Source organism: Dipodomys ordii, unplaced genomic scaffold (assembly GCF_000151885.1).
Source record: "Dipodomys ordii isolate 6190 unplaced genomic scaffold, Dord_2.0 Scaffold6, whole genome shotgun sequence".
In the NCBI taxonomy this organism is placed as follows: Eukaryota; Metazoa; Chordata; class Mammalia; order Rodentia; family Heteromyidae; genus Dipodomys; species Dipodomys ordii.
This window is the reverse complement of record NW_012267222.1, coordinates 18020396-18045884: the sequence shown is the minus strand read 5'-3', so window position 1 is coordinate 18045884 and position 25489 is coordinate 18020396. Positions and strand designations below refer to the sequence as shown.

Genomic DNA, 25489 nt, shown 5'->3' with positions numbered 1-25489 from the left:
TGTGGTGTGTGTGTGTGGTGTGTATGTGTGTGTATGTGTGTATGTGGTGTGTATGTGTGTGTATGTGTGTATGTGGTGTGTGTGTGTGTGTGGTGTGTATGTGTGGTGTGTGTGTGTGTGTGTGTGTGTGTGTGTGTGTGTGTGTGTGTGTAGAAGGCAGGCTGCACTGAGAACCTTCTGGAACAGTTGCCCAGGAAGGGATGGCTTCCGTCTCAGCTGCTTTTTCCCAGCTGCCCTGGCACTGACCAGGCTGAGCCAGCGTAGTTTCCATGGGCTTTTGGACTAAGAAATGGCCTGTCTTAAAGGCAACTGAGCCTCTGTCCAGGGGGCTCCTGGTCCCCGCCCCCCACAGCCTGAGCCCTGCCCAGGGCTTCCTCTGCCTCTGGCCTCATTTCCTAGCTGGTGCACAGTGACCCGTCTCCATTTGAGCAGAACCGGGGCACGTTCACACATACTCGTGACAGCTTCACTAATGACGGTGAGCACTCATTGGGCACTTTCTGTATGCAGCAAGCACACTGATGCTGATGGGGGTTTATTCATGCTTGGCCTATCACTGCTGGGAGACCTGATTAGAAACACCCCCCACCGCTTCCCCTCCCCCGAAGGTGCCAGAAGAAACAGGACCATCCCTCCTGGGGGGGGGCAGGGCAGGGCTGCAGGGTAGCCAAGCCCCTAGGATAATGAGCAAGGAAAAACAATCACCTTATTTAAATGAGTTGAAGAACTATTTGGTTCCTTGTAAGAGGAAGCAGTTTAAGGGGTTTTATCTTACATTTTGGCCCTAATAATATTACAATCTCCAGGCTGGTTATTATCTGTCACTTTTCCTCGGAAGATTGAAAAGAAAATAGTTTTATCTCAGGCAATTGCAAACCGGCCCATGTGATGCCTTGTTGTTCCCACTTAGATATTACATGCTGCATTGTCAGGTGACCCTACCCGCCTGGGTGGTTTTGTTTAACTGGTGCCAGAGGAGAGAGAAGAGGAGGAAAGTCCTCCCTTCCTGGGGTGGGGGGGAGGGGGGACTTGGTGTGGGGGATGGGCACGCTCCCACTCCCAGACCACAGCATGTGGGGTGTAGTGGAGGGGGGTGGGGTCTGAAGGGGAGCGGCCTCTGCCCTCAGGACCAGCTGTTCGCTGCATCGGGTTCTGCTGTACCTAGCTGGCTGGAAACATGGCCTGGTCTGAGAAATCCTCCCTCTGGGATAAGGCAGGGATGTTATCAGCCCGCTGGAGTCCTGCGTGGAGCCCTGATTGCTCCCTGGTGAAATGGGGACGGGGCGTGTGCAGGCAGGGCCGGCCCATCCTGCTCAGGGTGGAAACCTCACCCACCCAAACAGCAGCTGTGATGCCAGAATTTTCACTGTGGCTCGCAGCCCCTGCCCCCCCCGCCCCCCTCAACCTGGAATCCCAGAAAGGTCTAGAAACTGAAAGGGGTTCCCCCCCAGCCCCACCTACCCCACCCCACATGATCCATTTGGTGGGCCCAACTTAAACCTCGGGGTGACCGAGCCCAGCCTCAGTGGCAGCAGATTTATAGCCTTTATTTATCTCACTTAGCGGGGCTGTCCGCTGCAGAAATAGCAGTGTGCGGGGAGGGCGCACACACGTGTGCACGCACACGCTCTGCGCAATCTCGAGTTTCCCCAGCCGCTGTCCCAAAGTCGACATGAGTCCTGAGGTCTGGACACTCCTGGTCCTAGCGTGGCGCTGGTCTTCATGTCTGGAGAAGGTTCTGGGCCTGGCATGCTCTGGGGATGCCTCTCCCCCACCCCAGGCTTGTGCTTCTAGAAAAGCACTGCTTAGATACCTGTCCCCCCCCCCACTTGTCTATGCATAGAGAGTAGCTCACAGCCACCCCTGCCTTCCTGGGTGCGCTCTCTCTCTGTCTCTCTCTCTCTCTCTGTCTCTCTCTCTCTGTCTCTCTGTCTCTGTCTCTCTGTCTCTCTCTCCTTCTCTCTCTCCCCCTCTCTCCCTCTCTCTCTCCTTCTCTCTCTCTCTTCTCTTCCCTCCCTCCTCCCTCCCTTGCTCCCTACCTCCCTCTTTCCACCCAGTCCCTGTCCTCATCTTCACCCACTGCTAGCCTCCCTGCCGCCACCACCCAGTTTCCAGGCAGCTGGAGGGAGGGCACCCCGCCCCGTGTCCCCACACCCCCAGCTGGCTGAACGCTCTTCTTCACACACACTTTGGACACCAGCTGCGCTCAGCCAGGGATCTCCCACGTGCCCAGACAAGGAGTCCTCCTGTGGGCAGGCAGGCGAGGCTCCGCCAGGGTCTTCCAGGCCCTGACTCCAGCAGGATTTTCTTCTGAGCTGCAGGGAGGAATTGGGTTAGAAGGTGCACAAGGCTTAAGGGAGCCTCGAGTTGGGGGGCTTCTGTCTCTGCAGAGGAGAGGGAGGGGACCCCGAAGTTTACCCTCATGGCCCCTGAATTAGACATGTTGTTTTGAGTCACTGATGAATGCCCTGGCTGTGCGTTCAGCACTGTTTCTAAGCTGTTTCTAGGCGCCTCCGTGGAGGGTCTCATTCAATCCTGACCCTTCCCTATTATCATTTGCACTGTGTCGATGAGGAAACCAAAGTCCAGAGAGGCAAGGCAACTATTTCCAAGCCACACAGCCCTCCGTGGGGGAGCAGAAGCTGATCTCAGGCAGCTAGACTCCCGAGCCCAGATTCCTGGCCACATGTGTGTCAGTTCTTCTTTGCCATGGGTAGCGCTGTGTAACAAAAGGCCCTCAGAGGCATGTGAGCTTCAGCCCTGTCCAGTGGGTAATTAGGAAATAAAAGCCATGGGATGGGGACACAGCTGACTTGGGGGGGCTGCAGGCAAGAGGGTACCTGAGAGTCCATCTGGGGGGGCATCATAGAGGAGGTGAGGACCTCACTTAGGAAGTGGAGGAAGTTCCTGGGTGGTCGGAGGGTGGGAAAGAGGGAGCCAGTTTTCCCCAGAGTGCCGCCTGTCTCCTCTGCCCTGACCCCACTTAGGACCTGCTCTCCGAGCACCCCCTGGGCATCCTCTGTCCTTTCCGCACAGATGCTCCAGGGAAGGGACTCCCTGGGTCCTGAGGGGCAGGGCAGGAAGAGGTCCTGGAGGAGGCCCCAGCCTGCCCAGCAGTGACAGGAAGGGGAGGGGACATCAGGCCCACAGTGACAGGAAGGGGAGGGGAAGGGACATCAGGCCCACAGCCTGAGCTGGCCAAGGGCAGCAGACAGCCTGTGTCCGCCACAGTCTTTGGACTGGCCTTGCCTCTGTTGCTGGAGTCAGAAGAGCCGATCCCCAGCCCGGGGTCTCTGCATGCCCAGCCCAGGGCTCCTGGAGTTGCTGAGATCAGCCAGGTCCACCGCCAGGATCACTTGAACACCGTGGAGCGTGTTCCTTGATACAGGTTTTCGATTGCAGATTTAGTGGTTACAGCCACGTGGCCCGCAGAGCTTAAAACAGCAACTTTCTGCCTCTTACAGCAAATGTCTGCCCATCCTGAGCTGGAACGTGCCTTCCAGGGATGGGATCTTTGGGATGGATTTGGTGCTGGCTCCCGGGCACGCAGCCCCATGCCAGCCCCTGGTGGTGGGTAGGTAGGTGGGTGCGTGGTACGCACACACCTCTGAAGGCAGGGATGCTGGGCCCGGCACCCCGTGTCCCCCTCCAGCCTGCTGGTCATTCTCTACCCAGCCACATCACGGTGAACAGAATTTATTTTATTCTGCTTCCACGACCCCCTCCATGGATCTTTACAAGATGGAAGTGGGCGGGCTTCGTGTTCCAGCCATTGGCAGCAGCTGTGGCCCGGGGAGCCGGTGACTTTCTGCCAGACAGTCCAACATGAAATGTAAACCCTCGGCACCCCCTGGAGCTGCCCCATGCCCCCAAGCTCAAGGCCCAGGCAGCTGGGGCTCCAGCCCTGCGGTTTGCTTCTTTGGTGCTTGGTAGGAAATGGCCAGTGGGGTGAGCTCGTTGGGGTGGGAGGCATGGAGGGGTGGGAGGCTGTGAGGGACCCCAGACACCTGTGAAGGCTCAGACTATGATGGTGCGTGGCCATGCTTGGCCGGGTCCTGTCCCGGTGCTGCGTAGGGCTCACTCCACGCCAGAAAGACAGCCCTGTCACAATTGTTGGACAGGGCCAGTTCCTCCCCTACCCCCACCCCAGTCGTTTAGAAAGGAAGGACAGGACTGGAACCCACCCGAGAGGCTCAGAGCAGAAGGTGGGGGAAGCCGCAGGCCGACGGCTGCCCTCCCACCGTCCTCAGCCGCCCTCACCGCTCTGCGAGTGGAAGCGGGGATTGTCTCTTCTCCGTGTTAATATAGAATCCTATGCCGCCGCCATCAATTCCAGCCGTTCCCCCCCCCAGGATGGATGGATTGTCGCTGGGGTCCCCCCTCCTCCAGCCTCCTCCGGCAGGGTGGTGCCTGGGGGTGGGCTGAGCACCTGCGTGGAGGGAGGGAGGGAGGGCTGGAGCAGGGGTGAGGGGCTGGGGGAGCAGCCTGGGGTGGCCCTGCTGCCATGGGTGAGCAAGAGAGGCAATCATACTGGCTGGATTTGAGGGACAGCCTGGAGCAAGTGTGGGCCTTGGGGCATGGCTGACAGTAGGCGCCGTCTCTTCTGTGAGGCTAAAAGTAATCCAGGAGGGGCAGGTGTCATGGCTCACACCCATAACCCAGCTACTCGGGAAACAGATCTAAGGATCCCATGTGGAAGGCAGTCCAGGCAGGAAAGTCTGTGAGATTCAACATCTCCACCTAACCAACACAAAGCCAGAAGCGGAGGCATGGCTCAAGCGGGAAAGAAGCAGCCTGGAGCAAAAAAGCACCCAGACTCTGAGTTCTAGTATTGGTACACACACACACACACACACACACACACACACACACACGAGGAGAATCTAGAAGGTCACAGGGATGAGGTGCCATAGCTGGTTGGAGGGAGGGAGGGAAGGAGGAAGAGGAAGAAGAGAAGGAACAGGAGGAGGAGGGAGAAGAGGAGAAGGAAGAGGAGGAAATAGGGAGACTGGGTGCCCCCTGAGCAGTTCCCATACAGAAGGTCCCCCCTGGCCTGGAAGTTTCCTTGAGGTGCAGGGTCTATGCTTGGCTGGGGAATCCTTCAGAGGTGGAGCTGTGTCTCCACATCAGTCTGATGCCTCCTCAGACTAAGGAGCATCCACAACTATGCCATCAGACCATCCATGCCATCAGACTGCCCACACCATCAGACTGTCCATGCCATCAGACCATCCAGCTGCAGTCTCTCCTTTCATTCTACTTTCAACGATCACTTTGCTGATCTTTACCAGGTGGAAGTGAGTGTGCCCCAACGGACACCCTAGCAGCAAGGAGCCCTGCCCTTCCCTGTCTGCCTCCCCTCCCCTCCCCTCCCGCTAGGATCCTTTGTAAAAGAACCAGGCTTCTTCCTGGAAGGCACCTCCTTAGCAAGGAAACTTGCTGTGTGACCTTAACCTGTCCTCTCACTCTCTGGGGCAGTTTCCCCCCACATAAGCATTCTAGAAGCTTCCTTCTGGTCCCCGGAACTCCTACCATGCCCTGTTTGGAAGAGTCCCGTTTGTAGCCGTGGGCACGCAGCCCTCCTCCACCCTCCTGCCACCGCCGCTTCCCTCCCGGCTCTGCTGGCTGGCAGCTTCATTTTCCACTCGGCTCCCTGCAGAGAGCAGAATTGAAGACTCCGGAGCCCTCGCGCTGCACCCCGCGCCCCGTTCTCATCCCCCACCCTGGCTTGTTGAAGTGGCGCCTTTGAAGACCTCAATTTAAACAAGGGAGAAACCAATTCCGAGCCATCCTTTCCCCTGGCACGTGTGGCTGGGGCCTTCCTGAATCCTCCCCGAGCCCGGAGCACACGGACCGGACCCCGCCCCCACCCCGGGTAGCTGGACTCGGAGCTCAGCATCGGTGCTGCCAGGGATCCAAAGCAGGACCCACCCCCATGGTCGGCTGGAGGCCACCTTCATGACCGTGGCTGTGCTACACTGGACACGGGCTGGGCTGGGGACCCGGCTGTCTTCCCCCCTCGGCAGGAGATCTCAGGGAGGTCTCTTGGGCTCCTTTGTCTGAGGGTAGACCAGATGTCCAGACACTGGGGCACTGGGCACTATCCACGCTGCTCCTGCTTTCCATCCATCAGCCTCAGATTACACACCACTCACCGCCATTGGCTGCGGCTTTGATGACGTGATATGTACCTGACCCGTCAGGCAGTTTGGGGCCTGGTTTAGCAGGCCAGTGAGGCCTAGAAGAAGAGGACAGTGTCAGTTTGACACAGCAAGCTGAAGAGAAGGGGAGAAGGTGTCCATGGCCCCTTCACGGGGCTCAGCATCATCTCACTGTTGCTTACATGCCTCTGGAGACGGAGAGCTCACCACTACACACGCACACATCCCAGCCCCAAGCACCCCAGTGTTATCGAGGGCTGGGCCTGTGGCCCTGTCACGTCAGCCCATTCATGCCCTTGTCCCTGGGCTTCCGGCTGTGACTATGTCTGCCTGTGTCCCAGCTGTGTGCGTAGCCATGCCAGCCAAGGGGACAGGGCTTGTGTTCAGGGAGAGGTGGGATTTCACCCGTGCGCACACACACACACACACACACACACTGCCTGACCATGGGCCATGGCCTCCATCTGCGCTTTTAAGATAGCTGTGCCAAAGTCTGAGATCTTCTAGAATGTCCTCTATTTGACCTTTACACATGCATTAAGATTCTCCAGATACAGGGGGTGCCCTGCCTCTGTCTTCTTCATGCCCAGGCAGGGGCTGGCCCGTCCCCACAGCTGGAAGGGGGCCTGGCTCCAGCCCCACCAACAGCTAAAGGGACTTTGTGTGTGTGTGGCACCAGGTCTGTCTGGGCTTGCGCTTGCTAGGCAGGCACTCTCCCGCCTGAACCACACTGCCGGCCATTTTTGGCTTTAGTTGTTTCTCAGGTAGTTCTCTGTCCTCCTCCACGGATGCCTTCCGTGTAACGGGGTTGACAAGCACGCACTGCCAGGCTCAGCTCATTATCCGAGATGAGGTCTCGCTACCTTTTCTTCTAGGCTAGCCCCAAACCTCCATCCCTCCAACTTCCTCCTGCTAAGTAACTGGAGTCGCGGGTGCGAGCCGCCGCATCCGGCCTCAAAGAACTTTGTTAAACACATGAAGCCTGTCCAGGTCACCCTCTGGCGTAAGACCCTCCGATGTCTCCCCCCCCTCCAATCCCCCACCCCTGCCCGGAAAGAATAAAGCTCAGCCATGAAGTCCTTACGTGACCTGACCTCCGGCGGCTTCCCTTCTGTCCTCCCTCATCTCAAGGCATGTACCGAATGGTCGAGTGGTCGGTCTCCTCTGTGTGATGCCCACTTCCTGAGGGGAGGCTGGGTCCTGTGCAAAGGCCCGGAGGGCATTAAGTTGTGATGGCTGACTCTGCCCTGTCCCCCCTGCCGCCCCTGGGACCACGGCTGCTCTGTCCCCACCCAGGTGAGGGGACCAGGTCCCCAGGCTACACTGACCTGGCCTCTCAAAAGCCAGGTCAGCATGCTGCATCTTACTGGGGCTTGAACTCAAGCCCTCACACCTCCCCTGAGCTTTTTTTTTCCTTCCCCTCACAGCTGGTGCTCTACCACTTGAGTCATACCTCCATTTCCAGCTTCTTTGCTGATTAATTGGAGGTAAAATCACATGGATTTTTTTTCTGCCCAGGCTGGCTTTGAACCAGGATTCTCAGATCTGCAGCCTCCCATGTAGCTAGGATTATTACAGACGTGAGCCCTCAGCACCCGGATTCTCCTTCCTTTTTTTAAAAAAATCATTCTGCCCATGAAGTTCCTTTGCTTTCTGGGAAGAAGAAAACAAAACACAACCAGATCTATAATGAAAAGCAAATAGGATTTTTTTTCTGGTTGTAATAATACCAAATGTTCATTCTAAGCCTGATAACGATTTTGTGATTTTTTTTTCTTTTTCATATACTGGGTGATTTTTTTTTATTAGGCAGCTTGTTCACTACATGTTTAGCACAGGACTCACACATAGTAGGTGATTATGGAACTCTTGCCACAATGAACCAGCTCTGTCATACAAAACAGCCCTAAAAGAAATTAAAAGAGCATTCCTTTTTTATTTGTTTAAATCATGCGTAAGAATATTCCAGCACCTTTTATTTAGCAGAGTCTGACTGAAGACTGTGTTGATACCTGGTAGCAAAGCAATGGTTACACCCCGTTGTCTGCTAAGGGTGGAGTACTACACAGTGATTTTTTTCTTAAGGAATAAACTGTAGCTCACATGGCATGGGTAGGTCTCAAGAATTTCATTGATAATATCATGAGAGTCTCCACTAAAACTAGATAGATTCATATAACATCCTAAATGGGGGGGGGGGGGAAATGGTGGGAAGAAAACCAAGACCGGGCTGCCTCAGGGAGAGCTTTCTAGAGCTTTCTAGAGTCGTGTGGTTCTGTGACAAGAGGGGGTATTGTGACATGGGTGTGTGTTTCTGTGGACATTCATGGTATATAAATTTTACCTTTAAAAATACTTGCAAAGGCCGGGCGCTGGTGGCTCACCCCTGTAATCCTAGCTACTCAGGAGGCTGAGATCTGAAGATCACGGTTCAAAGCCAGCCCAGGCAGGAAAGACTGTGAGACTCCTATCTCCAATATACCACCAGAAAACCAGAAGTGGCGCTGTAGCTCAAGTGGTAGAGCGCTGGCCTTGAGCTGAAGGACAGCACCCAGGCCCAGAGTTCAAGCCCCACGACCGACCAAAAAAATACTTGCAAGGGTTGGAGGCATGGTTTAGGTCATAGAGCACCAGCTAATGAGAGAAAGCAAGCCTCAGATACCAGTCTAGGTTTCAGACCCCCCAAAAAAAAGACTGGTAAATAAGTGTCCAACTCTGAATGACGAGACTTATGCTGTAGACTTGAGAATAAGGCATCTAGGTGGGTGAGGATTGATGGATGGTTGGGCAGATGGGTGGGTAGATGGATAGATGGATGGGTGGAAGTATGGATAAATGGTTGAAGGCTGGATGGATAGATGGATGGATGGATAGATGGGTAGACAGATGGATGGATGTATAAATGGATGGGAGATGGATGGTTGGGCAAATGGTGGGCAGATGGATGGATGGATGGGTAGAAGTATGGATGGATGGGTGGAAGGATGGATGGATGGATGGATGGGCACATGGATGAGCAAATGGATGGTTGGATGCATGGAGGATGGATGAATGGATAGGAAGATCAAAGGATGGGCAGCTGGATGGATGGATGGATGGATAGATGGATGGGTAGTAGGTGGAAGGGCGCATGAATGGATTGAAGTATGGATGGAAGATAGTAGATGGATAGATAGATGGTTGGATAGGTGGGTGGGCGGGTAGGTGGATGGATGAGTGAGTGTATTATGTATATATGAATGAATGGATGGGTGGGTGGATGGATGGATGGGTAGATGGTTGGTGGATGGATGGATCCAGTGAGTGAAGACGAAAGATGTATAGGAGAGAAATCCAGCAATGCACACATGGGTGGCCTTTCATTGTAGACACCAGTGGTGGCTCCATCGGTGACTTTACAGTTCTTTGGTGTTTTGAAACTGAAGATCAGCCCCTGGGGTGTAGAATGTGAGGCGGTAAGCCGCAGCGTGGGGCCCAGCCCTGAGGAGCACTTAGTAGGTCCATTTGGAGTATACACAGAGCAACGCTCAGGGTTGTGTTTCTGGGACTGAGAAGCCAGATGCCCAAGCCACTGCATGCACTGGAGAGAACCCCACAGGGAAGTGGAGAAAGCAGCAAGCAGCCCCTCCCCCAGGCCGCCCTCCCCGAGCCATTCACACCATTCAAGGCCCCCTCTGTCTACGTTGAGTGAGGAAAGGGGAAGAGAAGGAAGAGGAGAAGGAAGAAGAGGGGAAACAGGAAGAGGAGGAGAAAGAAAAAGAAGCAGAAGAGGAGGAGGAGGAGGAGGAAGGTGTGCACACTACAGGTTCACCTCTCCCACCCTCTTGTTGGCCCCCAGAGAAGAACCCACTGGGCCACCATCCCATCCCACTGGCCAGATGAGGAAACTGAGGCCCAGAGAGAAAGAAGGCACATTTCCCAGCATCCACTTCCAGTTGACACCTGAGCAGGGATGGGGCGTGGACCCCAGAGCCCCAGTCTAAGATGTGTCTTCCCTAGCAGGCTGCCAGAGTTCCTGGTCCAGAGCTCTTCCCAGGACCAGCCGGCAGGTGGACAGACAGGCTCCGCTCGGCTGAGCAGCCCTGCACACGGCGTTAATTACAGAGGCCAGGACGTGCTGGCCAGCCACGCCTGCCAGCCCAGCTGCCCATGTTTAGCAGGTACACAGGCTGGTAGAGGCCACCGCCAGGCCCGGCCGGCAGCCAGGCCTGCTGACACAGCCTGATTGTTTACAGAGCTGGCCGAGCACCACGGCCCAGGCTGATTGGCAGAGAGAGATCCCCTCACCCGTGAGTCCCAGCAGCACCCCCTCCCGCCTGCTCCAGCCAGCCGGACTGGCCCAAGCCGGGCAGCTGTCCCTGTGCAGAACCTCTGCTGACACAACCTGTCCTCACACGTGTGCTCGCCGACGAGGTTGGCACAAGGCCTGCCGCGAGGGGTCACAGCCAAGGCCTCCCGCACTGAGGCAGACACGGGATCAGAGGGGATCCAGCTAGGTCCCAGCCCCCAACCACTCCCTGACTGGTTCCTGGACTCCAAAGACTCAGTTCACAGCCAAATCTACACACCTTGCTCCTGGGTCAGCACGCACACCGTGGCCGGGGGCATCTGGGATGCGCTGGTACCAGCCTCTCCCCCAAAAAGGCCTTCAGAGGCTCCTGGTGTTCTCCTGCTCCTCATAAAATAATATCAATAAGCCAGGTGCTGGTGGCCCAGGCCTGTAATCCTAGCTACTCAGGAGGCTAAATCTGAGGATTGGGGTTCAAAGCCAGCCAGTGGAGGAAAGTCTGTAAGACTCTTATCGCCAGTTAACCACCCAAAGGCCAGACATGGAGCTGTAGCTCAAGTGGTAAAGCTCTAGCCTTGAGCAACAAAAGCCCAGGGGCCAGTGCCTAGGCCTTGAGTTCAAGTCCCAGCACTGGCACACACACAAATAACAATAATAATAACAATGATGTCTGTCGTGCTGAGTTTCTCACAGCTGGTCATGGAGTTCCCAGCTCAGGGCTGGGGCCTCCCCCCACCCCAAGCACACGGAGGAACACCTTGCACCCACCAGCTGCCCAGAGACGGCGTGCCTGCCAGACACATTTCATCGACCAGGCGTGATGTCTAGAATTGGACTTGAACTTGTGGTGTCGAGTCACTACCATACCCAGCTTCATGGCTACCACACATGGTGACCAGGTCTACCTCCCAGCATCCGGTAGGCTGAGGCAGGAGGATGGAGAGGTCAAAACCAGCCCGGGCTACACCGTGAGACCCTATCATCATACAACAACTAACGAAGAACAGAGGCAGGAACAAAAGGTTTCAGAATCCAGACAATTCCACCTGGAGTTCACCGAATCTAATCCAGGGAAACACTCACCCCACCCCACCCCCTCCTCACACTGTCTCTGGTGGCCACTGTGCCTCGAAGGTCCACCATCTGCCCATCTCCTGCCTCTTGGGGTACAGGGGGCAGGGACAGGGGCCTCAGAGCATCCCCACTTGTATCAGGTGGAGTGGGGGAGGGGTCTCGGGTCATGGCTGTGGCTTTTATATTAGGCTGAAGCCAGCGTGGGCATGGAAGAAGGCAAGGGGGCAGGGCTGGCCAGTAGCAACTCTTCACCCCACACACCTAGCTGACGCCCCCCAGGTCCTCTGGTCTGGAGCAGGAAGGGGGAGGGGACAGGGTCTGCAAACCTGCAGGTAGGTGCGTGTCTGCACACACACATGCGTGCACACGCACAGAGGATTCTTGCCACTCAGACACACTCTCCTTCCCCATCCACACAGCCTGCTTCCCTACCACCCTCACGCTCACTCCCGTAGCACCCCGCCCCCAGCACCTGCCCAAGCACCTGCCCACGCGTGGTGCGCAGGCCCATGGGGAAGACAGCAGCCGGTCCCCCGCCCGCCTGCCCCGTCCCCGAGCGGCTGTCTGCCATTGCACAGTAACCAGATGCGACAGGCAATTTATGACACCAGCTGTCTCTGTCAACCGGATCTCCCACATGTGCGGGGGTGGGGGGAGCCAATTACCCCGAGACCAGCCCTGCCAGAAACCAGAACTCTCGGAGGAAACCGAGTAGGGGTAGAATCTGGCCACCTGGGGTGGGGGTGGCGCTTAACTTCAGGGTTTCCCCCCCTCCTTCGTGTCCCTAGGAAGCGAGCATCCTTCCTTGTACCCATCCCCCACCCACCCCCCTGTGTCTGAGCTGCAGGAGCCGATTCAGGATGGAGAACAGGTGGGTGGGAGGCTTAGGGGAAGAGCGGTCCAGGTCACCATGGTAACAAGAGACGGGCACCCACATCTGCACACTGGACCATCATGTGGCTACATCTCTATCCCCCACTTCCTGTCCACCTCCCTTCTCCTCACTTCCCGGGGGTGGGGTGTCTCTGCCTGGGGAGGGACATCCCTCCACCTACAATACCCACTCTCTTCCTTGCCCTTGACCCCACAAACTTAACCCAGCCCTCCTGCCGGACTCGCTCCAGCTTAGACTTTGGAAACAGACCTTGAGTTTCCCTACACAGGAGTAGCTGGCAGCCTGGGTGAGTGAGATCGCATCTCTGACTGGAGTCGCTGCAGCTGTTTAAAGAAAAAGAGGTTCACATCTATTAAAAAAAACAGTTGCTGCTGAATGCTGTAGCTCACTTCTGTAATCCTAGCTAGTTCAGAAACAGATCTGAGGATCAAGGTTCCAAGCCTGGTTAGGCAGAGAAGTCTGTGAGGTTCTCTTTTCCAATCAACTAGCAAAATACCAGAAGTAGAGTCATGGCTTAAGTGGTAGAACACTAGCTTTGAGCACAAAAGCCTTGTGTTAAAGCCCAAGGACCAGCACACACTCATGCACACACACACACACACACACACACACACACACACACACTATGAATGGAGTGTGCTATGTGGCCCAATCTGTTTTAGAAGTTGGGGACACAGCGTTGAACACTACATCTCTGTTCTGAGCTGCTGGGGTTGGGGTGGAGGGAACTCCCACTTCAACACAGTCAGATCTTCCCGGGACTCCGCCCAGCCAGCGGCTGCCTCCAGCTGCACACCGTGCACACAAGATGCTAAGGCGAAAAATGCACAGATGCATCACGAACGCCTCAGGCCGGGGTCTGGGGTTGACGGCGTGGATGCCGTCCCCTCAGGAAGCTGGCTGATCCGACGCCATCTTGGTCCCCAGCCCCGAGGAAGCATCTCAGCATAATCCAGGAGTCTGGACAGAGAGCAAGGAGTCAATTGCTCTGTCACTGAGCCATGTCTATTTCATAGACATCGAGGACAGACTATGTGCTGCGCCCCCAGGCCAGACCCAGGCTGAGTGAGATGGGGAAGGAGGTAACAATTGCATGGAGGGAGTTTCTGGAAAGGTTCTTCACCTTCTCCTTTGTTGTTGTTCCTTACAGTATTTTCTAACTGTAGGGCACAGGTTCGATCCTCATCATTGTGTGTGTGTGTGCTTGCGTGTGCTTGCGTGTGTGTGTGTGTGTGTGTGTGTGTGTGTGTGTGCACGCACGTGTGCTAGTACTGGAGCTTGAACTCAGGGCCTGGGCGCTGTCGCTCAGCTTTTTCACTCAAGGCTGGTACTCTACCACTTGAGTCACGGCTCAACTTCCAGGTTTTTTTCTGGTTGGTGGCAGATAAGAACCTTATGGACTTTTCTGCCTGGGCTGGCTTCAAACCATGATCCCCAGATCCTCAGAGGCTCTGGGACAGCACCGTGGCTTGCGTTACCGGACAGGAAACTGAGGCTTGTGATCAGTCGTGTCGATGAGAATTCACCTCCTGGGAGAGGATCGCACCTGGTCGCTGTGACCTTCTCCTCAGCAGCTCTGGAAGGCAGGCATCACGGCTGCCCATCCATCCCCAGCTGGGGAGCCTGGCTGGCCAGGCTGGGCTTTGAACCTGTGCCTGACAGGTACGGGCTGGGAGGGGCCTTGGTTCTCCATAGCTAATCAGCGCATTGAAAACCCTCTCACCTCCCTGGACACACGGGCCTCCGCCGCTGCATCTCTAAGGAGAGCAAATCCCTTGCCGGCAGGAGAGGAGAGAGGATAATGTAGGCAGACAATTTAAACAGCTCCGGCAGAGCCACTGGGTTCCACTCCGCCGCTATTACACTTCGCAGCCGCCGCAGGATTGGCCCGTAAGTGGGATATCAACTTTATTACAGCCATTTCCAACCTGTAATTGGTTTTGTGCAACACAAAGAGTGGGAGGTTGGGGGTGGAAGCAGGTGATTACGGCCCCCACCACACCACACTCACACACACACACACACACACACACACACACACACTCACACACACACACATGCCACCTTTTATTTTTTCGGATGACAACACTGAGGGACATGGCAGTGGTGGCTGAAGTTGGAGACTTATTTGGTTTTCCAAACTAAAACAAGGTGGACAGGCCATGGGGGGAGGGGGTGGCAGGGGGGGGAGGGACCCACACACTATTTGACTGGACTAAGTTTCTTGGTCATTCCACAGTGGCTGCACTTAAAAAATTCACCCAGCTTGGTGGCAGCCATCTTCAACTAGATCCTGGGACCTAATTGGCTGTACATTGTGGTAATCATTCTGTTTCCTTCTGGTTACTGTTGCGAATCTTACTGTTGCTACTCTTGCTTGTGCCTCATTGTGGGGATGCTGTGTTATCATAGATCTGTCCCTGTATGTAGGAAAAGTATAAAAGTCTACGGCACATGTAGGACCCAGAGCTGAGGGTTGGGTTTTTGTTTGTTTGGTTTTTGTCAGTTGTGAGGCCTGAACTCTGGGCCTAGGTGCTGTCCCTCAGCTCTTCAGGTCAAGGCAAGCGCTCTACCACTTGAGCCACAGCACCATTTCCAGTTTTCTCATGGTTAATTGGAGATAAAGAGTTTCACAGACTTTTTTGCCGGGGCTGGCTCTGAGCTGTGATCCTCAGATCTCAGCCTCCTGAGTAGCTAGGATTACAGGCGTGAGCCACCAGCGCCCGGCTGGGTTGATTTTTATGTTTTTATTTGGGGAGCATGTCCTCTGTGGGTAAAGGGGCCCCCTGAGCTCCCACGTGAAGCTCTGTGTGTGTTCTTTTACACGGGGCCCTCACCTAAGTGCCTGGCCGGAAGGAATAATGCTTCTCATTTTCACAGAAAACAAGGCAGAGGTAGACCCTGAATCAAAGGCTATGAGATCCCCTCACCCCAATTCCAAGCCCCAGAAGGTGCCTGCAGGCTCAGACCCCATACACACACACACACACACACACACACACACACACACACACACATACACACACATACACACACACACACACATCTACAACCTGCAATGAGACCTGCTCCTGCTCTTTTCCTCAGCTATGCTGGGAGAGTGGGCTCTAACTCACCTCTTTTCTGGGCCTCGCCTCTTTATCTGCAACATGGGAGCCATGGCACATGCCTCCCGGGATGGTTCCTCGTCTTGCTGGTGATTTGTGTGTGTCAGGTACTGTGTTGAGCACCTAGATGCCAGACTGCGTGCTCCTGGTTCCCAGACTCATGATACAAGGGAGGGTGTGCAGAGGTGGCGGGCACCTCTCTGTCTCTCTGTCTCTGTCTCTCTGTCTCTCTCTGTCTCTCTGTCTCTCTCTCTGTGTTTCTGTCTCTGTCTGTCTCTTTTTCTGTCTCTCTGTCTCTGTCTCTGTCTCTGTGTCTCTCTATCTGTCTCTGTCTCTGTCTGTCTCTCTTTCTGTCTCTCTGTCTCTGTCTCTCTCTATCTGTCTCTGTCTCTCTCTGTCTCTCTGTCTCTGTCTCCATCTCTATGTCTGTCTCTGTCTCTCTTTCTGTCTCTCTGTCTCTGTCTCTGTCTGTCTGTCTGTCTGTCTCTCTCTCCCTCCTCCTCCTGTCATAGCTCCATGAATAACTGTGATGCTGTCTTGGGCAGAATCTTGTGGAGTGTCTTCTGATTCGGCAGTGCTGAGGTTTGAACTCAGGGCCTCGCATTTACAGGGGTCACAGGTGTGCAGCAGATAACTTCAGTTTTCAGAGAACATCTTCACGTGGTACCAGGGCTGGCCTGAGGTGGCAAGCCCGCCTTGGCCTCCTGCAGAGCTGGGGTGGCAGGCTTGGGCCACACGCCCTCCGCCCTCTGCCTTCCGCCCTCCACCCTCCTTTATTGAGTGAGATGGGGGGGGCTGGAGTGTTTATCCTCCTGATCTTCACTGCCTGAGCATAACCAGGATAGTAGAAGCGGGCATGTCACATGTCCTTGGTCCCCAGTGCGTGGCTTGGGGACCGGATATCTCTTCTGTAGCAGCTTCCCCGTGTCTGCCTGCCTGTCTGCCACACTCCCTGCTCTGGTCACCTGCTGGTTTGGGGAGAAACAGCAATTCCTGGGTCCCCACTTCCTTTCCTGCCTCTGTAAGACACACCCGCAGCCTCCCTGAGTACTGTGAGGATCACCCAGTAACTCTTAGCAAGTACCCATCGCTGCAGCCTCTGCCTTCCTAGGAACCCAACGACCACAGGTCAGGCAGCGTGGGCGGTGCTATGCCCGTGGCCCTGCCCCACCCCGGGGCCTGGTAGTGCTCGGGACCAGGGAACCGGGGACCCAGCTCTCAGCCTGGCACCTGCCCACAGCCTGGATGGAACTCCACCTTACCCAGCCTCTGTCTTGGGGCCTCTACCCTGCAGCCTTACCTGCCTGAATGCAGCCTGTCAAACTCCAGCCACAGCTGTCCTGAGTCTTACAGGAAGTGGAGGAGGGAGGTCGGAGGGCCGGGGACAGGGCCTAGAGGGTGGCCTGTCAGCATGCCACCCTGGGGGCCTGGGAGCAGTGCTAGGTCTTGGTCCCCTGGGTAGGTTCTGGGAGAAAGCTCCATGCTTCTGCCTGGCAGCCAGACCCCAGAGACGCCCCGGGAGAGAGAAACGTAAACCAGCCTTGTCCTTGAAACTCCCCGGCCCAGCCCTCAGCCCGAACAGCGATTTACGACTCGGGTAATTCTCGCCTGCTTTATCTGGGGTGTGGGGGGGCGTGCATGTGGGAGTGGGTATATTTTCCTAGTGATAAAACCCTCCGTCCCAGAGAATAAATTCGAAGAGACAGTTTTACTGACAGATTTTTTTTTTCCTCCTTTGTGTAATAAAAAAAATGGAGTGAAATTTGAGATTGGGCCGATAAGGGCTGCTGTGTTTTAGAAGGAGATAAAAGCCGCACCTGGAGGGAGGGAAGGAGGGAGGGAGAGCAAGAAGAGGGAGGGAGGGGAGAAAAAGGGAGAAAAGAGGGAGGGAGGCCCCAGCTGAGTGGACCCCAAATCACCAGACAGTGCTCACACATGCCCACCAGGGGCTTGAACTCGGGGCCTGGGCACGGTCCCTGAACATTTTCCTGCTCAAGGCTAGCGCTCTACCACTTGAGCCACAGCTCACTTCTGGCTTCTTTGCTGGTCAATCCAAGAGTGTCTTGGATTTTCCTGTTCAGTCTGCCTTTGAACTTCCATCCTCAGATCTCAGCCTCCTGAGCAGCTAGGAGGACAGGCATGAGCGACAGCCCCCCGCTAGGCCGCTCTCCTGGTGTGTCACGCTTGGCTCTCTTGGCCCTCTGTGAATGCACCTCCATCCTGATGACCCTTGGTGTTGGAGACCCCCCCCTTCTTCACAGGAGGGAGTGATCTGTGCCCCATGAGAGCTATGCCCGGCACACCCTGGGTGCTCAATAAGTGCTGGTGCTGAATCTGCGTCACTGTGGGCACAGCCGTGTCTGGCAGGGGGCAGCTCTCAGTTCCCCAGTTCTGTTGTCGTGGAGAAGCCCCTTTTAGCATCCCACACGGGAGTCCCCCTGGATGAATGGGTTCCCAGGCATGGGGCCGCCAGCCTCGGCCCGTGACCTCCTCCGCCCTCCGCCTCCTCCACCCAGCAGCCTCCTCCGCAGGCTGTGAAAGTGGAGCCCGGCTGCGCACGGGAGGCCGGGAGCTCCGTCTGTCATGGAGTTGCTGAGACAAGCCTAAAGCTACAGCCGAGTAAACAGATAAATAATTGAAGCGGTGACAACACGGGCTCTCTCACTGCTTGGTGGAGTAACACCTTCATTAGCTGGGAGGTGGTGAGGCTGCAGGGGGTGGCCGGGCCTGGGGGAGGGGGGCCTGGCAAGAGCAGGCAGGGACAGCCAGGGGGGCCGGGACACTCAGCACTGCCTAACAACTGTACCCCAGGCGTGAGGTTGACGATCACCTCTTTCAGTGCCAGCCTCCATGTCCCTGGGACTTGCGTGGCCTCAGTCTTGGCCTGTCCAGAGTGCAGAAAGACAAGGCTGGGGGCTTCGTGAGGACTGCTTCTTCCTGTCCCCTGCCTCGGTCTCCCCAGCCCTGCAGCTGGACTCCCCAAAGGCCAAGGGGGCCCTCGGTGATCGGCTCTTTCAGGGAAGTTGCTCTCCTTTGCCTGGCGGCGCTCCATGATCCTCCATCTCCTTCCCAGCATCCTCTGTGTCCACTCCCCCCCACCCCCAGCTCTTTCTTCCTGCCCCAGGGCCTTGGCCTCACCCGACCTCTGCCCAAGAAGGGCCTGTTCTTCCTAGACTCACTCCTGCAATCCCTGCAGAGGGCAGGTGAGACGTGGCACCACTGGGACACCTCTGTGACGCCCTGTCCGCGCCCCATTCCCTAGGGGGCGGGCTGTCCCACCTCGCAGTTCACTCGGCCATTCTGGGCCTGAGGGGAAAGGAGCAGAACTTCACTGAATGTGTCTTGCCTTTCTTGGCGCTCTGACCCCCTCCTCTGGCTGACAGTGCCCTCCCACCTCCCGCGTCCTCTCTTCTGGCAGCAGCTGGACGCAGGCTTGCCTTGCAGGGTCTTGAGCACTGCTTTCTGGGCCTGCCTGGATGTTCTTGTAAGACCCTCCATTTGGGGGCCTCCCGGAGGCAGAATGGCAGACACAGCGCCTGCCGCTGCCTTCGGTCTCCCAGATCTGTGTGTTACTGGATGATCGTCTGGAGGCCAGGACTGGGAGAGGTGAGCTGCTGGGGAGGAATGAGGGCCTGGGGCGTAAACCCAGGGCCTGGATGCTGGTCCTCAGCTTTTGCGCTCTACTGCTCGAGCCACAGCTCCCCTTCTGGCTTTTTGCTGGTTAATCCAAGATGAAGAGCCTCACTCCTAGTCTTTGCTGCCCCATCTGGCTTTGAACCGCGATCCTCAGATCTCAGCCTCCCAAGTAGCTAGGATGACAGGCCTGAGCCACCGGCGCCCGGCTGTCTCTCCGTCTTTCTTCTCCTCAGGGCCTGGGCCTCTAGGGCACAGATTCTGGGGTGCCTGGGGACCCCGATGCCTGGCCATGGATCGCCGAGAGCCCCAGACCCAGGCTGGGGTCCTGGGCCTGCCCTGTGGGAGGGCTCATCCCTCTTGGCTCCTTGCCTGGGTCGGGGAGGGGGGATGAGGGAAGGGGAGGGGAGCGGGCGCCTGCGGAGGGGGTGCCCGCACCTGCTCACCCGTGGCCGCCTCTCTGCTCCCGGCAGGTGACGGATGGCGGCACGATCAAGCAGAAGATCTTCACATTTGACGCCATGTTCTCCACCAACTACTCGCACATGGAGAATTACCGCAAGAGGGAGGACCTGGTGTACCAGTCCACCGTGAGGTGAGGGGAGGGGGAGGGGACGGAGGGGGAGGTGAGGGGAGGCCCAGGCCATGCTGCTGCTTCTCCAGCCCTGCACATCCAGGCCTAGCTCCGGGCTGGGAAAGCAGGGCCCAGGCTCGGCTCTCGGCGCCCGCTCGGGGTCCCATCGGTGGAGGGCCGAGCCCTGGGTGGCAGGGAGAGGCAGGCAGGGGGCAGCCCCCCTTCCCCGCTCTTCTGAGCACCCTGTAACTTGGGTTTCCCGTCAAAGCACACGGAGACCCAGAGAGGTTGAGCATGGTGTCCTAAGGCACACAGACAGGCCTGGCAGAGCCAGTGCTGCCCGGCGGGAGCGTCTTGACCTGCTCTCTGGAAGGGCACAGAAGCGAGTCTCACTCAGCCTCATCCCCGGCCTGCCGTGGGCTGTAGGAGGGTGGCTGCCCACGGCCTCACACTCCCCAGGAGTCTGGGCCTCATGGTGCTCTGCTGCACACAGGTCTCTCTTTCCAGAGGGCCTTTCCCCTTTGAGCACCTAGTAAACTCCTCATCAGCCTTCAGAACCCCACCTGGCATGCCCACCTATGTGGCACCTCCTTTCGACCAATCCTGGTTCAGTGGGAGGGCTGGGGTGCCTTCCAGGACCAACCCCTTCTCCAGATTGGGGGTGGGGTAGGGTCTCACTGCATTTTTGGAGATGGATGGAATAGATCCATGCCCACACTGAAGGTGAACACACACACACACGCGCACAAACTTTCACACTGTGCAAGCCAATGCTTTGTCTGGCAGCTGGAGAGCCACTGTGGCTGGCAGGGCAGGAGAAGGGCTCGTCTGTGCCCGCATCCGTGCAGGGCTTTGCTGGGTGCTCCTCCGGCCAGAGGGCCACGTGGTACCCGCCCCCCTCCACTGGGCTCCTCAGGGCTGGACGCAGAGCCCCGTCGTCCTGGACCCCGAGCCCCCGGGGCGGGGCGGGGGGGAGGAGGCAACGCTCCACGCTGTGAGGGACCACAGACCCGAGCGTACTCCCCTAGCCTGAGGCCTGGCACTGGGTGGGTTTGGGGGTGGATGGGGGTGGGGGGGATAAGGCTTCCACAGAGGGAATCTGGTCGGGGGGGAGTGAGGGCAGGAGTGGGGGGGCTGGTGCTCTTCCTCTCTGACTCTGTGCTGGCTGCTCGCTCACCGGGGGCATCTGCTGCCGGGGGGAGGGGGCGCTGTGGAAATGGCCGTGTGCCCGCCTTCGTCCACCCAGTCATCACTCCGGTACCCAAGGAATCGGGGTGTCCAAAAATACGCTCACCCAGGGCAAGCCAGATACTGCCAAGAGGACAAAGACAGAGACCTCCCTACAGAGCTGGGCACCAATGGCTGGCGGCTCACGCCTGTAATCCCAGCTACTCAGAAGGCCGAGAGGTATACAATCGAGGTTCGGAGCCAGCCTGGGGCAGGAAAGTTTGTGGACTCCACAAACTCTAAAAGCTGAGCTGGAGGTGTGGTTCAAATGGTAGAGTGCCAGCGGAGTGAGCAAGCTCAAAGGCTCTGCGTTCAAATCCCAGTACCACCAAGATCGGGGAGGAAAATAATCATTCTGGGAGCCGGAGAGAAGCTTTGTTTTTAGTTTTGAGTCAAGATATTTCTAATGTTTGAGCTCGAGAGTTTCCTGCCTTGGCCTGGGCTGAGACTATAGGTATGTTTGACTATGTTGGGCTCCGCGGAGATTTGTGGCGAGTAAACTCTCAGGCGGCTGCTGGGGCCTGCTGGAGCCCCAGAGGGGGTCTGGGCCCCACAAGTCCAGGGCCTCCAGGGCACCTTTGAGAACCCGCCCTGTACCCCCTCATGCCTTCCAGGAAGACTGGGGTTGGAATCCCAGCTCAGCCAACATCCGCCCCAAGGTGGCCTTGGTCTAGGGCCTCTCCTCTCTCCTCCCCCTCCCCTATCTGTGAGGCAGGCTGGGTCAGGGGCTCATGGGAGGTCGGTGGGGCCTCAGCACAGGAGGGCAGCACCCCCCCACACACAGCCTCTGAGGGAGGTGGCCATCAGGAGCTGAGGATCCCTGAGCCCCCCACAAAGTGTGGCCAGGTGCTGAGGGGCACGGCTGCCCCCCGGGAAGACGTAAAGAGCATGGTTGAGGAGAATCTCACAGAGCACAGACAAGCAAGTCCTTGACCCCACGCAGGGAAGGCCAAGGTGAAGGTCACCTGCGGGCACGTTGCTTTGGGGGGTGGAGGCCGGGTCTCCCCCTTCTTCCTGAGCCCCCCCACACACACACCATTCCACTGGGGTCCCCAGGCAGATCCCAGTTTAGGGAAAGCTGCCAGGGGGAGATTCTGCATTTACATATAAATGAAGATATTTACAAATTAGTGCGCCTGCACCGCGTCGTGGGCTCTGCAGCTGTGCGTCTGCGTCTGCGCTGCTTCCTCTCAGCTGGGAGCCCAGGCCTCCGGGAGGCGCGGAGCAGCCCTGGCGATGTTGGGGTTGCCAGGGGAGGCCCCGATCTTGGCTTTTCCACCACTGTGTGGGGCTTTCCTGGGTCCGATTCCATCTAGGGGCTCTGGTTCTTCCCCCTCACCATCCAATGGAGGAGGAGGAGGCGCAGAAGCCAGGGCAAAGGCCAAGTGTCCTTGGAAGTGCTGTCCAGCCTGTCCTCCCCCCCCCGCCCCCAAGGACATCGTCCTGGGCCCACTGTCTCCCAGACCTTCGGGGCATAGGGCATTGTCTCTTCCCAGCCTCATCTCCCCGCTGCCTCGATTTTCTTCTTAGCCTCTCCTCAGTTCCAGGCCTCAGCGTCTGGGCATCTTCTAGGTGCCCAGCCCGGGGCCCGGGGCACAGCAGGGGGACGGGAATGCCAGGCTCTGCAGGGCCTGGAGGAAGAGGAAGCCATTGCACAGCACCAGGAACACGGGCGCGCCCAGGGTCCCCCGCCGGCCGGGCTGGGATGGACGGGCGGAGCAGGTCTGGAGGCTGTGCGGGCCGTGGCCAGGCAGCGGCTCCCCTCCAGGAAGGGCACCTGGCTGAGACCCAGGGGCAGAAGGAACTGAGGAGGAGGCCTGTGGAAGGAGGTCTGTAGAAGGAGGCCCGTGTGGTGGAGGCTGCCCCTCCTGCCTGTGTGGTGGGGGCTGCCCCTCCTGCCCATGGCCTTCACCCTCCTCCGGGGCCCAGGCGCCCGCCCTCCCGGGTCTGGGCTCCCAGGGGGCTGGAGGTCAGCACCCCCAGCGGCATCTTCCTCGCGTGGCCTGCGCCGGCTTCTTTCTCTTCCAGTAACTTCTCCCAGCTCCCAGGGCGCATGTCACTGGACATCTTGGCCCCGCCCACCTGTTCTGAGCCAGGCACTGGCTTGGTGGGGGGCAGATTGGTGGTGTACGGGGGGGGGGGGGGAATTTCCTTCTATCCGTCTTCACAGACTGGGTTTGGTGGCCAGGGGTGGGAAGGCGGCAGGATGACAGACAGGCCGTGGGCCGGGAACACCCATGGGCTCAATCGCTGAGTCTTTTCCATGTCCCTCACCTTCAGGAGGGAGGAGGTTCCTGTCCTGTGTGTGTGTGTGTGTGTGTGTGTGTGTGTGTGTGTGTCTGTGTCTGTGTGTGTGTGTGTCTGTGTCTGTGTATGTATGTGTGTGTGTCTGTGTGTGTCTGTGTCTGTGTGTGTGTGTGTCTGTGTCTGTGTATGTATGTGTGTGTGTCTGTGTGTGTGTGTGTCTGTGTCTGTGTGTGTGTGTGTCTGTGTCTGTGTCTGTGTGTGTGTCTGTCTGTCTGTCTGTCTGTGTCTGTGTGTGTGTGTCTGTGTGTGAGAGAGCGAGGCCTGCCACCTCTCAGATCCCTTCCTCTTAAGATACCCTGTGAGTCGGCATTCAGGCTCCCACTTGTAATCCTAGCCACTCAGGAGGCTGAGATCCGAGGCTCCTCATGTGAAGCCAGTTCATTTGGAACAGTCTGACGCTGAGTAGGACACGGTGTCCAAGCAGGGACCTATGGCATAAGAAGAAGCCAGCCAGGCCAAGCTGGTGGGGGCGTGGGGTAAGAAAGCCATTCCATGGAGAGTGCATAGCAAGTGCAAAGGTCCTGTGGTGAGTGAGTTTGGCGTGATCCAGGGGTTGCCAGTGACTAGCATGGCCAGACCACAGGGAAGCAAGTCTGTACCGGCAGCCACGGAGGGCTGTGGGCTGCTGTGACCCGGGTTTGCCAAGCTCCCTCAGTGACTAAGTGAGGAGACAGAGAGATGGAACATGAAGACTTTCCCGGGGAGGCTGCGCCCCTCACCCTGTGGCCTAGGAATGCGCGTGCGCCGTGCATCTGGGAACGGCTGGCTGGGCCTGGCAGGGCCTGCCTGGGGCCTGGTGGAGGATTGAAGGCACAGATGGATCTTCCCAAGTTGTGTGAGCCGGGCGGGGGGTGGAGGGGACCTGAGCTCGGCCTTTACTCCCCTCCCCTCCCATCCCGTCCCGTCCAGTCCATGGGCCCCTGGGTCCCCTGGGGCTCAGTGCATTCTTCCCACCTCAGTACCCCCAGGACACCCCCCCACACACACACACACTGGCCATTCACAGCCCAGAGAGATAGAACAGGGAGATAAACGGCTCACCCTGGAGAAATAAAGCAGTAGCCATCCCCAGAGAGATTCAGACATCATTCCCTGAGGAATCAGAGTGGCGGGCTTGGGAAATGGTGGTGACGGTGGCATTTGAAGTGGCCCTTGAAGCATAAGAAGGCTTTCGGCCAAGAGGAGCTGGCGGGGTGTGGGGTGGGTGCTTGAGGCGAGGGGGGGGTGAGTGGGACACATGTGCAAAGGCACTGGGGTCAGTGGGTACCCTAGGAGCCCCAAGGCCACCCCGGGTAGGAGTCTCTTTGGTGCCTAGGTCCAGGGGCCCTTCGGACTCAGCTGTGGTTTTGAAATAGACACATTCAGGGTGGGATCCAAAGAGCCGGGATCTCTGAGGAATTACCCACTGTCACACACACACACACACACACACACACACACACACCTGCCCTCTGGCTTCCGGGCCCAAGTTGAAGAAGTCCGGTCTCTACTCAGGCCCAGGGATTTAGGGGAGAGCTGCAGTTCCGACCACAAGGGAAGAATCGGCCATGCGCTGCTGCCACCTTCTAACCCCAGGCCCGGGCCCTTCCCCACAGCACGCGTTTGGAGCAGGGCTCAGGGCAGAGATGCTGGTGCTGAGACTCGGAGCGGCCCGTTCCTCCCACTCCTGTGCGCCCACCAGGGCCGAAGGGTTCCCCGGGCAGCATCGGTGCCCAGGCCCCGCCTGAGGCCCGAGAGCTGCCCCGGCCCAAGCCATGGCCTTGTCCCTCCAGCTCTGTGTGTATGGGGGGGTGCCAAGCAGAGATCCCCCCCCCATGCCAGGCCCACCAGCCAGTGTCCATTTCCCCCCTCCTCCCCCCAGGTTCCTCTCAGCTCTCACCCAGGGCCCGGCTGGCTGCGGGGTCATCGGGGCGGTGCCCTGCAAGACACATCCCTGAGCCTCGTCCACCGCCTCGAGGTCCCCTCCCTGTGTCCTCCCTCCTCCCTCCTCCCCTCCTTCCCCGGAAGCCCAGTACAGCCCTACAGCTCCCGGCTGAGCTCAGATGCCCAGGAGGCCGAATCCATCCTGCCCCGGAGCCTGGCAGCTCTTCCTTGTGCCTCAGCCTTGCCGGCCCGGGGCCACGGCCCGCTGCCCCTCAGATGCCACGCTGAGGCCTGAGCAGCCCTGCAGGACTGCCCGAGGCTGCCCCACTGGGACTGTGCCTGCCCCACTCCACAGTCCCG

The 25489-nt window shown here is 57.7% G+C and overlaps 1 protein-coding gene across 1 annotated transcript in view; it reads left to right on the top strand.

The window, feature by feature from the left end:
• The window catches only part of Igsf21 (immunoglobin superfamily, member 21), a 110039-nt gene that overhangs the window by 30232 nt on the left and 54318 nt on the right, over positions 1-25489 (top strand). Inside the window, exon 3 of the mRNA XM_013032683.1 lies at positions 19632-19753. Within this exon, the coding sequence (XP_012888137.1) occupies positions 19632-19753 (122 nt within the window). The remainder of the gene's footprint in view (positions 1-19631; positions 19754-25489) is intronic.